Source organism: Benincasa hispida, chromosome 9, assembly GCF_027475165.1.
Source record: "Benincasa hispida cultivar pf3 chromosome 9, pf3_genome.v1.1, whole genome shotgun sequence".
NCBI classification, from domain to species: domain Eukaryota; kingdom Viridiplantae; phylum Streptophyta; class Magnoliopsida; order Cucurbitales; family Cucurbitaceae; genus Benincasa; species Benincasa hispida.
Genome location: NC_143486.1, coordinates 97,583,595 through 97,602,243, shown reverse-complemented (window position 1 = coordinate 97,602,243; position 18,649 = coordinate 97,583,595). Strand labels below are relative to the sequence as shown.

General features: G+C 33.2%; 2 protein-coding genes across 2 annotated transcripts in view; one reads left to right on the top strand and one right to left on the bottom strand.

The window, feature by feature from the left end:
* LOC150034239 (uncharacterized) overlaps window positions 1-855 on the bottom strand; it is a 1,708-nt gene extending 853 nt beyond the window's left edge. Inside the window, exon 1 of the mRNA XM_090317464.1 lies at window positions 1-855. This exon is cut by the window's left edge and continues 23 nt beyond it. Coding sequence (XP_090173590.1) covers window positions 1-758 — 758 coding nt within the window. The 5' untranslated portion in view covers window positions 759-855.
* Window positions 856-2,939: 2,084 nt separating this feature from the next.
* LOC150034238 (large ribosomal subunit protein eL20z-like) lies at window positions 2,940-5,863 on the top strand. The gene is made up of 4 exons (XM_090317639.1): window positions 2,940-3,260; window positions 4,106-4,181; window positions 4,503-4,617; window positions 5,525-5,863. Exons 1-4 carry the CDS (start codon window positions 3,050-3,052, stop codon window positions 5,582-5,584), a joined length of 462 nt encoding a protein of 153 aa, XP_090173765.1. The 5' UTR covers window positions 2,940-3,049; the 3' UTR covers window positions 5,585-5,863.
* Window positions 5,864-18,649: the final 12,786 nt, after the last annotated feature.

The window sequence follows — 18,649 nt, the reverse complement described above, 5'->3', positions numbered from 1 at the left end:
ACCGCAGTCTGAAAAACGAGCTGACTCCCCAGAAACAGCACAGTAAAAGTCAAGAAAACGCCACAAGAAAGCACCATCTTCCCCTTGACCAGTTCCTTACTCTTCAACATTGCCTGAATCCCATAGACATCCTCCAAAACCGATACAACACTCGCCAAATGCCACACTACGCTTATATACACAAACCCTAGAACATATGACACTGAAATCCCAGCAAAGAGGAGAATCCCAACCCCACCGAATCCGAAAATTGCAGCACTAAGGAGAATCAAAACCCCAAAAACAATGTTGTAAACCAAAACAATAACAAAATTCCATAAGAAAGTAACTATTAGCCTTTTCCAAACCTTAGGAACGACGCTAAAAACCTTCCTGAAGGTAATTTGCTTACCAGTGTAAACGCAGGCGACGGTGTAAACAACGGCCGCCGTGGAAAGGAGAGCGAGGACGAGGAAGAAAGTGAAATAGGCAGCTTTGAAGAGCCAGAAAGAGATCCACTCGGAAGTGATGACATCGGAGAGGTTGGTGTATTTGGGGGAACTTTTGGGGATTGAGTTGAGAGAATCTTCGTTTTTCAAGATCTTGAAGAAGAGGAGCTCGGTTACCTGGATGTGAGCAAGGAAGACGATGGAAAGAGGCAAGATTAGGGTGAGGGTAATCTTGCTGAAGATCTTCCTCCATGAGAGAACAATCTTGAAGGATTCAGTGAAGATGCCGAAGAAGCCAAGAAATTGAAGATCTTCTTGCTCTTTATCCATCCCGAGTCTCTGTGGGGAAGAAGAAGAAGAAGAAGAAGAAGAAGAAGAATGAAGATGAAGCCTTTTCTAACAACCGCTATAAATTGTGAAAGAAGTGACCATTAATTTGACTCCACTTTTCCGAGATGTCAATTGTAAGTTTTGTTTGCTTTTAAACATTACACGTCATCTATTTGTTTTATCTACTTTAAAATCTTACTTGGGTTTTCTTATAAGTACCACCTCAAGGTTAAGTTATATTAGAATACACTAAGAGCTTGTTAATTAGTTGGACGGTTATTTACAAATCATTAATTAAGATTTAGAGAGACGAGTACATATGAAAGTGAGAAGAGTACGAGTAAGAAAGCAAAGAGGAGTGTGAGCACGAGTGAAAAAATATACCAATGTTTGAAAATGCTATTGTATTAAATTAGTTGAGTGCGAGCATAAAGGAGGAAAGGGAGTGTAAGAGAGAAGCAGCATTATTTTACTCACTAAAATCCCGAGGGTAGTATAAATAATTAACAAGCTCTTATTATATTTTGATAGTAGTAGAGGATTATCTTTTATTATTTTTATGGAGATTTAAACTACAGATCTCTTAGTTTTTTTTAACAAATTTTTATGCTAGTTGAGCTACGTTTATTTTGAAAATGTCTTACCTAGTTGAGAACATGTTCATGTAATCACGTTAGTTATAGACTTAACCAGTATGCTATATGTTCCCTAAATATTTATGAGCTAATTCTAATGTTACGAGGCCTCGTCAATGACAATGACACTCACTCCACTTGTTTTTGTTGCAAAATTAATTACTTTCTAGGTTATGACCATAAACATTTAATACTTATGTGTGGGGGCTCGTGATAAAAAAGTATAAATCACTTAATCATGTGTTAAATACAAAGTCGAGGAAAAGAGAAAAATTACCTTTTAGTCTCCAAATTTGGAAGTTAGTCTCGGAATTTCAAAATGTGTGTTTAATCTCGAACCTCCACGCTCTTTAGCACGAGATTTTGAGTCTCGCGTGTCTACCATTTCATCCAAAAATAGATTTGACCTAAAGTTTCAGGGTATGTCCGACCAAAGATTTTACCCAAATTTTAAAATGTATCTTTTTTGAAGAGAAAAGTACCTTTTTGGTCCAAAGTTTTGGATCTAGTTTTTATTTAGTTGTTAGGTTTCAAAATGTTACACATTTAGTTCTTTAAGTTTTTAGTTTGGTTTTAGTTTCGTCTCTAGATTTCAAAATGTTATAAGTCTACACTTAATATTTGAGTTTTATTTCAACTTGGTCCCAAAGTTTCAGGATTTTACATTTTTAACCTTAAATTTGTATTAAATATTGATTTTAATTATTGACGTCAATTTTTTTAATTAATTTAAAATAATTGTAAAGCGAAATTTTGAATTTAATTTTAAAAGTAATGAACAAATAATGAAACATAATTAATTATAAGTCTTTTAATTCTTTTAAATTTATTAAGATACATTAACAACAAAGACGAAAAATGAATATTGAATGGAAAATTGAGGTTAAAAGTATAAAACTTGAAATCTAGGGGGACCAAATTGAAACAAAACCTAAATATCAAGAGTAAAATTGTAATATTTTGAAACCTAAGAACTAAATTGGAACCAAACTAAAAAATTAAGGACTAAATGCGTAACATTTTGAAACCTAAGAACAAAATTGAAACTAGAACAAAAAAAAATTGTTTTTTTTTTTTCAAATTCTCAAAGAAAAAAATGTAACTTTTTTAGTCACCTAATTCATCAGAATAGGTGCATTTGGTTTTTAAATTTTTAATCTATAGATTTTAAAAAATCTTATGAAGTAATTTTATATTATTTTAAATGAGAAAAATAATTTGAAAAAAAATATTTTTCCTAGATTTATTTTAAACTTATTTTTCTAATTCAAAATGCCACATAATTATTTACAATAATACAAAAATTACATCAGCACCAAAATTACAGCAGCACCTTTTAAAGCTATTTAAAAAAAAATCGAGATTAAAAAATTACATTTTTTAACTCTCGGACAAAATGTGATATTAAAAATTCAAAAACTAAAAATGTATCTTTTAAAAATGCCCATACCAATTCACCATTTATTCAAAATTTGGGAACTAAAAAGAATATCAAATTATTACCAAACCGCTTTTAATATTACATTTTCGTAAAAACAACAGTCAACATATTATCCTTTTATTTTGAGAAAAATAAAATATTAATTTTAATACGATCCCCTCGCGTTCTGAATTCTGATTCATTTCGGCCTGCGGTCTCGTTTCTAGAGAGAGAAAATGAGCCAGGAAGACAAATCCGCCGCCGTGGGTGTCGTCGTCCACCACCATCACGAATCCAATTCCGGCCACCCTCTCTACGGAACCTTTCAAGGCGTCGCTAACTATCCTCCCGTCGGATTCCCCCAGCCTACTCGCCCGCCTGGTGTCTCCGACTCCGACGATCCTTCTCAATATCAGGACTATGCTCATGGCTATCAAGCTGTCCCCGGTAACCTCTTCGTCCTCAATTTTCCTCACCTTTTAATCTGGTGTTCGCTGTTTCCTTTGCTTCTTGTACGATTCTTCGATCTTATGCTTTTTCGTTGACTTGAACTACCGATCTTTGTTGCTTGGTCGAATGCCTTGATTTGAACTCTAATAAAGTTGATCTTATCACTTGAATAGCTTAGTTCCGTCCGGATTCTAAATATTGGATTAATGATCCCTAGTTGTCATATATTTGTTATCTGTATTTCATTTGGAATTCAACTTCAGCTTTCTATTTCCTACTACTAGGTGTTTGTTGAGATTAGATCCTGGGTTTTCTTGTTCTGTAACTGTGCTTTATATTGGTGTCTGCTTCGAAGTTTATAATTCAAAATTGAAAAAATAAAGTACAGTAGGAAGCCACTTTTAACTCATGATTATGCTTATCATAGTTTATCAGTGTTATTTAATTCGAAGCTCTTTGTTATGACAAAATCTTGACAAATTATATTTTGTAGGATTCTTTCTTAATAGAGACGTGATTCTCTTCTGATTTTTGAAATACTTGATTTTAGCATTCTGAAATGTGTATGCTCTCTTTCCTTTTGGCATCTTGAGAAGAATATGAGTGAACATGAAAGCCATGGTTTTATATATTTCGTCACTATAGTCATATTTAACCCCTTTTCTCTCTGAGATCTGATATTGCACTATAAAATTTTGTTTAATTTCATTTTGTTGGCTGTAATTTTGTGTAACTTCTCCTAAAATATATACTCTCGGATTTGCTTAACATATATCAGTGCAAAGACAAAAGTTGTAGCTCAACTTTTTCTTTTGTTTATCTCTTCTTGAATTCTTTTCTAGGATATGGTATTGTTGAAGGAAGACCAGTGAGAGAGCGGCGCCTTCCTTGCTGTGGTATTGGCATTGGGTGGTTCCTGTAAGTAGCCAAAATTGGACTTTGTCATCATTTGCGCTAGCATTGTCATCATAAGCAAGCCGGGCGATATCATTGTAGCCACAATAAGCATTTTAAAATTTCAATGGTTACATGGTCAGAAAGTTATTAATTCAGAAGATGATTAGAATGCTAAATCTTCCATCTTATGAACTAAAACCAATCAGCTCCTAGATGGGAATGATAGAATTGCTAGTTGTGTCCTGCATACTCTTTTTATCTTGCTATTTAAAATTTTTCCCCAGATTTTTGTGTCTATGTATGAGTTGACTGATCAAAAAGATTACCGACTGTGTTCTTCAGGTTTATTATTGGTTTCTTCCTTGCTGCTATCCCATGGTATGCAGGAGCGATTCTTATACTATGTGGCAGGGTAGACTACCGTGAGAAACCAGGATATGTTGCATGCGTAATTGCTGTGAGTTACTTTTCATTGTTATTTTAGACTTCTTCAGCTTCATGATGATGTTCTTAATTTCTTATATCTCCAATATAGTTCTGCAATTAGATTTCATTACAAGAAGAGATTTTTCTGTTATATTTCTTTGCAACTTGCCAAAAGATATATTGGGTTGGTTGGGTAAAGGTAGGAGTCCTTCGGTAGTCGGTGATTTGTCAATAACTACACCTTGTCATTCTTTTAGTTTTAGTATCTTGAGCTCCGTTTGACAGTAATTTTGTTTTTACCTTGTTTTTAAATTAAACTGATTTCTTGTTAAATAGCTTTAACTAGGAATTTAAAATGTTCCTAAAAGTAAATTGCAAAACAACAAAAATGGTTAGTAACAAGAAAAGATGACTAAAAATCTAAAGAAACCTAGAAACAAAATTGTTGTAAAATGAGCCATTAAGTTCCATCGGCAGTGATTTGTTTACATTTTTTAACTCTTAACACTGAACACATCCAGCCGAGTAGAAGCCAGAGGAGCACGTGCCCCCTCAATTTTTCTGTTTTCTGTATATTTAATTAGTAAAGAGAGAGACTATAATATTTAATATATCATCGCAACCAAGTTAGTCCCTTAGCCCATTTGTTTGTTTGTTTGTTTTTTTTTTTTTTTGGGGGGGGGGGGGGGGGGGGGGGTGTCGGGGGGTGGGGGGGTGGTTGTTTTTGTTCTGAACGTCATTCATAGCTTTCTGCCTGTTTATATACATATAATTGATTTATTTATTTATTTAACAAGATACCATATACATTTATGTTTTTGTTATGTGGGGAAAAAAACTCCTGTCTGTTTATAAATATGTGTACTTATAAATTTTTGCCCGATAGAAATTTCTTCATCCTCCACTGTTGCAAGCTAATATTATTACATTGATATCAGGCTGTTCTTGCCACAGTTGCAATTATTTTCGGTGCCACAAGGGAAGCTGATGACTGGTAGTGGTAATCAATCCTGTAATTAAAAATATTGTATAGTTTGCAAATATGTATGACTATTCATCTGACCACCCATATCTTGAAGCTAGTTTCATTGAAACCTGATTCAGTGAGAGGCTATAGATATTGCTTAGCGGTTGTTTCCCATGTTGTGCTAAGGAGTGTGTCATTCTACAAAATCATGTTATTTATTTGTTCTATGTCTTATGACTATTCATCTGAAACTCCTCTGTCGGAATATACTTATCCTTTGGTTAATATATTTCTTCTTTGTTGTCTGGAATAAGCATTTGAAATTTGAACATCAAAACAGAAAACCAAGTCCACAAAAAGAGGGATTTCTATTACAGAAAGAGACTCCAACTTTGTAAAATCACACCTATAGAATAGCTACAAAAGGTCTTCAAAATTGAAGCCCAAAGAAAAAGGTGAAAGCAAACAAGGGACTAAAGCTTCCTATGACTCCTTTCAACTCCCTTAAACACCCCATCGTTACACACCCTAACAAGTCAAAGAAACTGACCTTTCTCTCCAAAAGGTGGATTGAGGAGGAACTCCTCGATCCTAGCACTGACATCTCTAGGACGAACACTTAGCTTACCAAATGCCTGGAAAACGGAATCTCAAATGCCACTTGCATAGTCACATCGTCAAAGAATATGATTTAAGTCTTTCTCCATCTTTAGACTGTTCCTCTAGCGAGGTTGCTCAGCTTGATTATCTTCTAAGGTAAAGACTTTGTCACTCACCTCAGTCTAGGTAAGGCAGGAAAGTTATGTTTATTGGTATGCATTTATTTATTTATTTTTCAGAAAATTAAAATATTGGTAAATTTATATCATCAATGAAATTTTTTTCTTATTAAAAAAATTAATTATTAATTGTAATTTACTTTATTATTATTGTTGTTGTTGTGGGTTTTAATAGAACTAGTTTGTAACATGTTCGATTCACGTGAAATTTATAGTTTTATTATACTTATATTTTAGACATAATTTTTTTTAAAAAATTATAATTAATATATCAAGTAGTATTTTACCTTGTTTGACCCGAATAATTGTATTTATTTGAAGATAAAAGACAAAATAGGAATTTAAGAAATTTTAAAAGGCAAAAAACGTGATTCGTTCAAGCATATTTTTACTGTTAAATCATGCGGTTTCATATCAAGGTCTAAATTACACTAATATATGAAAGGATATGCTTCATTGTATATCACCATTTGACTATTGATACAAACATATTTCAATGTTAGATTGTAATTTTTCATATCGAAAAAATGACATGATTGTCCAATCAGACATACCACTATTGTTAGATTGTAATGTTTCATATCTATGGTCTATGTCACACCCATACATGAAAAAATACACTACGTTGCATGTAACCACTTTGACTCGAATAGTGGTAATGAAAGACAAAATGAGAATTATAAAGAATTGTAAGGGCATAATAAAGATGTAAAGATTCTCCCCGCACATTTCCTTTTGAATGTAGTATAGATTATGGTGTTAAAAAAAAAAAATGCTTTGGTTATGATAAATTTTCTCTTGTCCATAAAGTATTTGCAAAATATGTGTTGAAACATTTTGAGATGAAGTTGTCCTCCAATCATAAAAAGGTTAAAATGTTTTTTTGTTCTTATTACTAGTTTTTTGGTTCTTATATTATTATTTGTTCTTATATTATTATTGGTAATATTTAGTGCCATACACAAGTATGACATTTTATTTCTTGTAGTTTGAAAAATATGATTATTGAGATTCGGCATTATAACTTTTGAACAAATTGAATCATCAACAAATTGAATCGTCTCTTACTTTTAGATTAGAGGAGACCTATTGTCTTTATTCACTTGTCCGCCAGTTGTTGAAGGATGTTTTTCATTATAAAAGAAAAGAAGTAGGATTTAGGATTTAGTTTTCTTTTTTTTTGTTTTTTCTTTACAATTTTGTTTTGAAAATTCAATTTTATCTCAATTTGGTCTTTAGTTTCATGAACTACTCAAAATCAAATAATAATTACAAAACACCTAGTATCAAAAAGAAATTAGATATCAGTTAGATAACAATCAAATAACAATCACAAACTACTTAGTACCAAATAAAAATTAGATAGAAATCATAGGCAACTTAATATCAAACAACAATTAGAAGATAAAAATTATTTAGTATCAAATAGCAATAAAAAATATTTAATATAAAATAACAATTAGATGGCAAGTAAATGGAAATCACAAACTACTTAATATCAAGTAGTAATAAGATAGCAATCACAAGTTACTTACATCAAATAAAAACTACATAGAAATTATACGACAATTACAAACTACCTAGTATAAAAAAAACAATCAAATGATAATTAGATGTTAATCACAAAATACTTAATATCAAATAATAATTAGATGACAATCAAATGAAAACCTCGAACTACTTAGTTTTCAACAGCAATTAGATGACAATCACAAACTACTTAGTATCAAATAGAAATCAAATGACAATCACAGACTATTTAGTATCAAATGACAATCAGATAATAAGTACAAAATATTTAATACTAAATAACAATCAAATTCAATCACACTTCTTAACTGTGAAGGGTAAAACGGTAATTTCAATTCAGCTGTAATTACGAACAACATGTGAAGAATCGACTTACTAATCATGATTAAATCATGTGAACAGAAATATATCTATAATGAGGAGAGTGCAACTACTGGGCTTTAGTGGAGTGTCCCGATAGTTATGAATGTTGGTTAATTAGGTTAAAGAGTTAGCTGGTTAATCTCGAATTGTTGGAGCTCATGATCTGTAGGTCCATTAGGTCTCCCTGCTAGCTCATATCAGGTAAACCTTAGAATTTTGTGACAAGTGAGTTTGAAGTGTTTATATTCGAATTAGGGAATACGCCTTAAATATATGCGATATATTTAATGGCGTATCATTCGACTGAGAATTGAATGATAAAGAGAGTTGGAGATACTTAAATAAGATTTAAATATCAAAACTATGAATAAGGATTCATCGGGATTAGTGTTAGATTTAATAATTGAATATTAAATTAAATTAATTAAATTATTTAATTAATTTAATTTAAAATTAATTATTCGAATTAATTTTGAATTAAATGGAATTAATTAAAGTTGGTCAAAATCAAATGTTGACTTCACCAAGCTTTGAAGGTCAAAGGTCAAAAGTTGACTTCACTGAAAAATTACAAAATTAGTTTTGAATTAAAATTGTATTTAATTAAAATTTGACTAAAGTCAAATGTTGACTTCAAAATAGTCAAAAGTCAAAATGTTGACTTCACTTAGTGAAAAAAATCCAAGAATGATTTTTAGTGAAAAAACCTAATTCTTAGTGAATTTGTGAGTAATTCATTTGGCAAAGTGTTGCTTCCACGAAATGCCCACTTATCCCACTAAATTGAGTGCATTTTGAAGTGTCAAAATTTGGTTAACTTAATTTTACATGAATGGTATGTAATTGCTCTATAAAAGGATACTTTGATAGAGATTAAAGCTTCTTGGCCATTTGGTGAATTTCAAGTTAGTTGAAAAACAAATTTTTCTTGGAAATTTAGAGATTTTAAAAGAGTTTGAGAAATTAATCCTCAGTTCTCTCTCAATTTCTATATTAAATCCATCTCTATTTTGATCACTTATCAGATCTCTCCATCCCGTTCTAAGGCTAGAGAATAGTTTGGAAGACTCTCATGGTGGTTTACAGTCGGTTCGTGAGGAGATTGACAAAATTGGTGGTCAATTTTGAGCTACAAGGTTGTATTCTTTAACATTTCTTTTACATTTATTTGCATGCTTATTCCTTATAAATTAGTATAATTAGAATACTAAATATTCGTTTTACTTACGCTATGCATGTGTATGTTCCAACACTATAAGAATTTGGGTTTATCCTGACGCTGGGGGTCGTCGGCAGAAACTAAGAACACCGTCGGGATAACCTTTCCCGAAGGTTTGGAAGCCCTACCGTAGGGGAAAAGAATTATCTCGACGGAGAAGGATGGGGCCTTTCGCCCGACCCTGAAGAAAGTCATCGGGAAAAAGGGCAGAAACCCTGACGATGTACCGTTAGGATTATACTATTAGCTCGACGGTCTTTGAATCATCAGAATGAGGTAATTTATCTTGACGGTGAGGGTGTTGTCGAGTGTTTTACTTTTCGCCCGATAGTGATGTGGACCATCGGGATATATCTATTGCCTGACGGTTGAGAACCGTCTGGCTATATCCTTAACCTCGATGGTCTATAACCACCGTCGGATATCTTTAGAGCCCGATGGTGTCTAGTAATCATTGGGAGTTCTTTGCCCGACCCTTCTACCATCGGGAGATCGTCGGGATTTGTTTAAATAAATAAAATATTTAAATAGGTTTAGATATGTTTTTCCAAATGTCATACCTATTTGAATCTTACCTATATCAATCAAACTAAAATAAGATTGCCAAAATGAAGTAAATGTCCATAATAGATTAATAATATATAGAAAACACATTTGAATTTACAACTGACGGTTACAAGAATTTCTATAACATCCACAATTTCTTAATCGAAAAAAACATTACATGATAACAAAGTACATATTGGGAGATGCACAATTCCTAAATCCAAAATAACATTAACAAAAATCTACAACCTAAATATGCTTGCTGAGATATGCTTGCCGAGAGATGCATCTTCAACAAAAAACTCCACATACCTACAAAATACAAATTTAAATAAGTTTAATGCTCAATATCAAATAATCCCATAAATAGAAAATGAAGGGCTTAGGAACTTCTATTTAGGAACTTTTAGTGAATATGAATTTCGTAACTATATATCAATCTCAACTACAAACTAACTTACCTCAATCATAAACAAACCAAAAAACCAAGAAACCAACTAAAAACATTAATGAATTGAACTCAATCATAAACAAACCAACTTACCTAAATCATAAACAAACCAAGAAAACAACTTACCTCAATCATAAACAAACCTAAAAACCAACTAATCTAAATCATAAAAAAACCAACTTACCTCAATCATAAACCCAACAAACCAACTCAATCATAACTTAAATTTAAACATACTTGTATTTAAATATAGATATGCAATCAATTGGAACAAACTAACAAAATCAAACAAACAAACTTACACAATCAAATTAACTTACATAATCAACTGAAACAGCCCCCTTCCCCCAAAATTATTCTCAATCGTAATAAACTAACTAATTTAGTAATAAAAAAACTAACTTACACAATCAACTGAAACAAACTAACTTACACAATCAAATTAACTTACATAATCAACTGAAACAGCCCCCTTCCCCCAAAATTATTCTCAATCGTAATAAACTAACTAACTTAGTAATAAAAAAACTAACTTACACAATCAACTGAAACAAACTAACTTACACAATCAAACAAACTAACTTACACAATCAACTAAAACACTCCCCACCCCTGCCCCACCCCCCAAAATTATTCTCAATCGTAATAAACAAACTAATTTACAAAATTAACTAAAACAAACTAACTTAAACAATCAACTGAAACACCCCCTTCCCCCACCCCCCAAAATTATTCTGAATTGTAATATAGAAACCAACTGAAATAGATATCTATACGTTTATTTTGTTACCATAACTACAAGATAACAGCATACACAATCATCTAATTTAGCATAAAATAAAATTCAAACTCAACTTCAAAACATTAACTATACTTTACATAACTATACGTTTATGTTGTTACCCATAACTACAGGATAACAACATACACAATCTTATAATTAAGTTTACTACGAAAATCGAAGAGCTCATACCTAGTTCGATCTATCTTTCATGAGTTGTAAGAGCATAACTTTCATATCCTCCATCTCAGATTGTCTTCTGGTGTCTTGTTCGTCCAATCTAGCCAATCTAGCCTTCAAGGATTCTATCTCTTGTTGTTGCTCCTCTATAATTCTTGTTGAAGATGCACTGGACGATGATCCTTTAGATTTTTAATTTTTTTTTTTAATACTTTTTTACCCTTTGGTGTCCTATCAAGGCCCACTCCTGTGTCCAATACCTGCTCGCATATTTCTTCCTCCGATATTCGTTTAGACCCTTCTTGGGTGGAGGATTCTCTCAGCTCAACCATTTGACTCTACATCAATAATTAAGACTAATTATTGTATGACAATTGTATATGAATAAAGTTACATTGAGGAATAAAAACTTACATATGCATCATTTGCAGCTGATTAACAAACACGTCATCACTCCTACAGTGTGTTTGCTTAAATAAGTCCACTAGGTCCATTGTTTGACCGTTGGGTCCTTTCTGTAAAACAATTCACAAGAAAATGAGATATTAAGATGAATGTACTTTAACCAACTGTATGATTATACTTTAACCAACTTACCTTGGATTCTCTTATGCTTATGAAAGTCTTAGAACCAGCTGTATGAGTGTACTTTAAGGCTGACCTATTCCTTTGATTCGTCTATGCCACTTTCTAAGAAAATGAGAAATTAAGAAGAAATGAGTCATTGAAATGTATGTAAACAAAAACAAAAAAAAGCACAAAAATTATTACTTTCCAGTCGGTGGATTCAAACTTGTTGCATAGAAAGTGCCAATCCATTATTTCATCTTTAAGGCAATCAGGTGGGTGTGCTCATGCCACTTCAAGACTTGCATATTTCTTGTAGTGTCTGTGTAATTCCCCTTATACTCTTTGATCGAATTTTTCATTTGTTCATCGATGAAATCATTGACCAGTTTGCTGGTTAAGTCTAACACAAAATGATTCTAAACTAATAAAGAAAAGAAAAACTAATTAGTATGGAAGCCGATGCATAGATAATTTGTAAAATACAAATTGACCATCTTACCAATAATCGACCCTTAACAAACTCTCGTGTTTCTATTGGTACCTCTCTCCATGATCCATAACAAACGGAAAAAGATTCACGAACATTGATACCAATAGTATTGCTAAACCTCGTTGCATTGTTGCAAGTTGGTTTCTCCCAGGATCTCGATAGGAATTCTCCCAAATTATTGAACATATATATCCAGATTAACATTTCGAGAGTATCCATGTCCAGCCCTGGTAGTCGTACAACCAGAATTTGAAGAAATTATACATCATTATTTTAATGAAACATTAGTTTATATAAAAATGTGGATCTAAAATTACCTGTATTACCTCCCACAGAGGATGATACACCGATATGCTCCGACTGTAAGTACTCCAGTATTGCCTCCTTATCAGTATGACCTACCATTGTTCCCGTGTAAACAATAATATATATGTTATACAACAATATGTAAGTTATGAAATGAAAAAGAAACAAGTGTGTAACCTACATGCTCATCAAGAAAATACATATTTACATGCTTATTCCGTATCATTAAGATGTTCATCGAAACTCAAACTCTTATTTGAAGATGATTGTACATCCTTTTCCTCGTCATTTATGAAGTCATCATCAACTCGTTGAGTTATTCGTTCTTCTACGACTATAGGATCAACATCAACTCTACATAAACTGATATCATTCATTGATTCATCGATTGTACAAGTGATACTATTCACCACTTCTAACAACTCATGTTGGTCATTCTCACATTCTTCTGCTTCTAGCATGTCTCACACATGCTTGTTTTCGACTACTTGCACCACTTTTCAATTATTACCATATTTAGGATCGTTGATGTAAAACACACTGTAGGAGTGATAACGTTAGTGCAAAGTGTATCGGCTTAGAAATGCAAAAGTTGTAAAGTGTCGAAAGCACACTTGCTAACCCCATTGCGACGGAAAAATGGAATGTCCAAGTCTTTGTTTTGCAGGAAACAGGTCACCGTATGCGGCGATCGCTCGAGGACAAAGAGAGCAACGCATTCGCACCGAATGCGACGGTCGATGGTGGACGAAAAGAGCAACTCATCTGCACTGCATGTGACGATCGATAAAAAGACCAATGCATTTGCACCGTATGCGGCGATCGATCGTAGATGAAAAGAGCGATGCATTTGCGGGGTTTTCTGAAATTATACAACTTTTCTGTTGTACAATTTGACAAATTGAATGTGGAGCAGAGCAGACGTTTCCACCAAGCCGTGGTAGAAAAAGTAACTTTACAGAGCGGGACCATTGACGAAGGAGGTGCGAAGGTCTATAAATAGCTATATTAATTCCAAATAAAGAAGGCTGGTCTGAAGAGACATTGATAGATAATTCGTGGTAAGCTGGTCTGAAGAGACATTTAGAGAAAATCCAGGAGAACGACGGGACAAGTCCAAAGGGAAGTCTTGGGAGCCAGAAATTCTTTCACAATCCCGAAGAGAAGCTCTGTGCAAAGATCATCTCTACCAGGGAACTATCCTGAGAAGGAAGTTTTCCACCACACTCCTCCTACACGCCGCAAAGCAAATCGTCTCTGATTGGGATCCGTGTCAAGACATTGACACATTTTCCTTATTTGTTCTCACTTTCCATTCATCAGCTGTGTTCATTTCCAATCTTTCATTCATCCATCTGTACCAAACGCTTTATCGTTATCTTTAAATATCATTATCATATTCATCGTCATTTCTCTATTCTCCACCATACATTCGTCTTCCATTTCTTTCACTATGTGTAACTAATCCCCTAGGGTAAGGGGGAAGGATAAAACGTTGAAGAAATCAACCAAGTTTAGCTAACGCATGCTCAATGACATCTTCACCTTTGAAAGTAGAAGGAAGATGTTAATCCACCTCTCGAAAGAAGGTTGGAAGAATGCGTTAACTAAAGCAAGAAGTATGTCCAGAGATGGAAACAACCTTGCATTCATAACATTCATCCATGATTCACCATAGAGATATGGGAACGCAGCCGACCACTGAGAGGTGTAAGCCAAGGGAAAACAGAACCTTAGTTACGTCCTCAACAGGATTGATGAACTTGCGATGTCCTTTCCCCCAACCCATTCTCTTTCTGACACATTTCAGAAGACTTGCCATCGCATTCCATCAAATACTTGCACATCTTCACAGTTGTTTGTTTGTTTATTTACTTGTTTATTTATTTAATTGTCACCGCATTCTACTTTTCCAATATAATTCATTATTATTTTGTTTTCGGTAGCATATATCACATTAGTATCACATTGATCATCACAATCCCCGTGTTCGACCTCAGATCACTCTGAGAAACTTGAGTTTGAATTTTACCTGGTTCCAGCGCAAGAAAACTTGTGACATGCGCGTACTACATGAACGCATATCATCAGCATTGCATACATTATTTTAGAATGTAGTATCACATTTATTATCGAGAAGCGTGATTCATGACTGCATACACATCATCCACACATCATCCATTCCAACTCAGTTGATAACTTGTTCCTAATCTTAATCCACTCTTTATCCATTTTTAATAATATATGCGATAAGTTGAACCTGTATGATTTAGACAATTAGTTCCAATTTCTGACTTGTAATATTATTTCATTTACTTATTGTACGTGGTTTTGAATGAATAAAAGTACATTTAAGTGTGATTTTGAAAATGAAAAAAGTCATTTAAACTATTTTAGAATCACTCCTAAATATATCCTTATCTCTCTTTTGATCTTATATATCTAGGCTATTTTCCTAGAACAATTTTATGAAAACCAAAATTGACCTAACCCATTTGGCGTTAGATTCAATTTTAGTATGTTAATCTAGATGATCAATCTAGACTAACAACGATTAAATTTTAGGCCTTTGCTACTTATTTTAGCACATTCACATATTTGAATTCCAAAGATAAGCATAACATATGATTAAAGAAGATAAGCATGGCACATTCACATTCACATTTTCGTCTTTGATTTATTTTAGTTATTTTATTTTCGATGTTCATTTTAGTTTTCTTACCTTAAAAAGGTAACTATTATGATCCCTTTTCATTTTCATTTTATTTACTTTTTATGGATCAAAATGATAAAATTTAAGATAAGAATCTACTAATTCTTAGTGTCTAATTTTCTATAGATTATCAATTGATTAATCAAATTGAGTGTATATTGATATTAATGTTATAGTTAACTTATCTCAAGAAAAGGGTTTTGTTATGTGTTGAATCTTTCATATTAGTTTTCAAACATAACATACATATTCATGCATAATAGAGCATAGCAATCAACTTTCTTCAAATATGTTCAAACAAAGATATATAATTTTCAAACATAACATACATATTCAAACAAACATATATAATAGAGCATAACAATCAACCTTCTTCTTATGTATTATCAAATTAACATAAAGCGTCTCAAACATTTTGAGGTAATAGTTTAAAGCCTAAAATCACCTCAAAACCATAGCACTCAACTTTAAAATTATACATAAAACTTAGATCATAAGCTATTTGGATCTTTGATTGGTTTGAAATACCAATAAAAACATGTAATTATTACCTTATTTTATCAATCACTAACCTAACTAAACATAAAACTTGAGATTAACAATCCCAATATTTCCTTCATAAGCTATTTGGATCATAAGCTATTAATTTTATTAATTTTGTGTCTAATGAATATGTAAATTTTAGATAATTCAAAAACTTGATAGATACCTCTTTACAGTTTATAATCCTTTTAAACACAAGCATAAAAGCTCAATACTAATCATAACCCTTTTTATATTTATAATTTGTGAAGATTGGGAGTCTAAAATTCAAACTTTAGTCCATTTAATTGATTCCATATGTTCTTTTTGGGTGGTAATTAAGTATAAAGATTAGATGCGTACGTAGTTGAGACTCTAAGTCCATTATTGGAAGAATAAATTCATAGAGTGGTGATGTTTCTAGTAAATATGATTCCCTTTCTTAGAAGATAAGGCCACGATCTTGCTGTTAAATTATATTCCATCTACCTAACGGATGTATATTAGATTCTTCAACATATTTATCCAACCAAAACAAATGTAACTTTTTTTGTGTAACTCAAAAATTTGAACTTTCGCCAACACCTACAACATTATTAGTAACCGTAGAGAGCAAACTATTCAACACTTTAGGGCACATTGGTTGTATTAATGTTAAAAGTTTAGTAGTATGAGTCGTGATTCTATTCTTACATGTTTTAATACACAATAACATTCCACTATTTTCCAGTTGCAAAGTTCAAATTTTGACTCCGTTTAATAACTATTTGATTTTTGAAAATTATGTTGGACACCTCTTAAATTGAATTTATAACCAAATTCTAAAAACAAAACCAATTTTTTAAAAATTACTTTTGTTTAGTTTTCTAGATTTGGATTCGATAGCATGCACGTGTTCATGCACAAAGGATAGCACTTTTAGAGATAATAATTAAATATATAACAATATTCTTGATAAAAAACAAGATGTAAATACTTGAGATTCATGGATTTCAGAATCAAATTCCTCAAAAACAGAGGAGAAAGCTGAAAGAATGGTTCTCACAATTCCTCATATTCAAAGATTACACAGTAGACAGATTAATAAATCAAAGTAGATTATATGATTATGACGAAAATAAGGATGAAACAAATGTAAAGAGAAAAGACAATTAGATTTAGGGCAAGACAGAGAAGAAAATAAAATTTTATAATAGAGATAACAGAATCGGAATTAAAAAAAACTTGAGATTCTCTTGAATGAACATTTGATAATAGAGCTAACATACAACTTTCAAACAATAATAGAGCTAACAGAATCGAAATTAAAAAAAAAAAACTAGTCTCGGGGGAAATCAGAGTTACCTGCTCGACGAGGGGGAAATCGGAGATGAATAGAGGGGAGAGGAGAACGAATGGGAGAAATCAGAACTCGAGGGGGACGGATGACACTCGAGGACGGACGAACGAAATCGGTGGAGAGAAGAACGGATGGGAGAAATATCGACGGAGAGAAAACGGACGCGAACGAAATCGAGAGGGGGAAGAAGAAGAATCGAGGATCGCTATTTATATTTAACTTTTTCCTAACGGTTGTCTGCCAGACCGTCGGGATATAGTTGAGAACTGCCGATGGTCACCCACTCACCATCAGTGGAACTTTGAACTCCCGACGGTAGTCTGACACAACCGTTGGCTGAAGTTCACCAAATTCTAAAAAGACTCGCAATCCCGGCGGTGGTCTGATACAACCATCGGCCAAAGTTCACCAAATTTCAAAAAGACTCTTCGAGTCTCTAATGGTTGACTAACCACTGTTGGGATATAGTTGGAACTCCTGACGGTTGCCTGACATAACCGTCGGCTGAAATTCACCAAATTCTAAAAAGATGCACAATCTTGACGGTGGTCTGATACAACTGTTGGCCAAACTTCACCAAATTTCGAAAAGATTCTTCGAGTCCCCGACGGTCGACTAACCACTGTAGGGTATAGTTGGAACTCCCGACGGTAGTCTGACACAACTGTCGGCCGAAGTTCACCAAGTTATAAAAAGACTCGCAATCTTGATGGTGGTCTGATCCAACAGTCGGCCATAGTTCACTAAATTCCAAAAAGACTCTTCGAGTCCCTGACGGTTGACTAATCACCGTCGGCCAAAATTCAAATACCCAACGGTTGATTGAAGACCGTTGGGATATAGTTCATAACGACCGACGGTTAACCACACAACCGTTGGCCTATATTCACCAAATTCGAAAAGTCTCTTACAATATCCGACAGTTACACGAAATCGTCCGACTTGATTAGAAAATTCTGAAGGTAGTCTTAGTACCATCGGGATAACATAAAAATTCCAGTAGATGGGTTTTGTATACTGCACACCTTGTTCGATGAATAATTGAACATTGTAGGGCTTATAATAACTCCCCACGGTTATTGCACACCATCGGGAGAAAGTAAAAAGCCAGACGGTTGAATATATTCGTCAGGCAAAAGTGCAATAAGTCCGATGGTTTCTTAGGTGACTGTCAGGGAGTATTTAAAATCCCAACGGTTTTTTGTAGACTGTCGGGATAAAAATTTATGCTGACCCCTTATTTTTATCATCGGGAGAGGTTACAATCGCCGACGCTTTTTTGGTCGTCGAGAGAAATATCGTCGGGA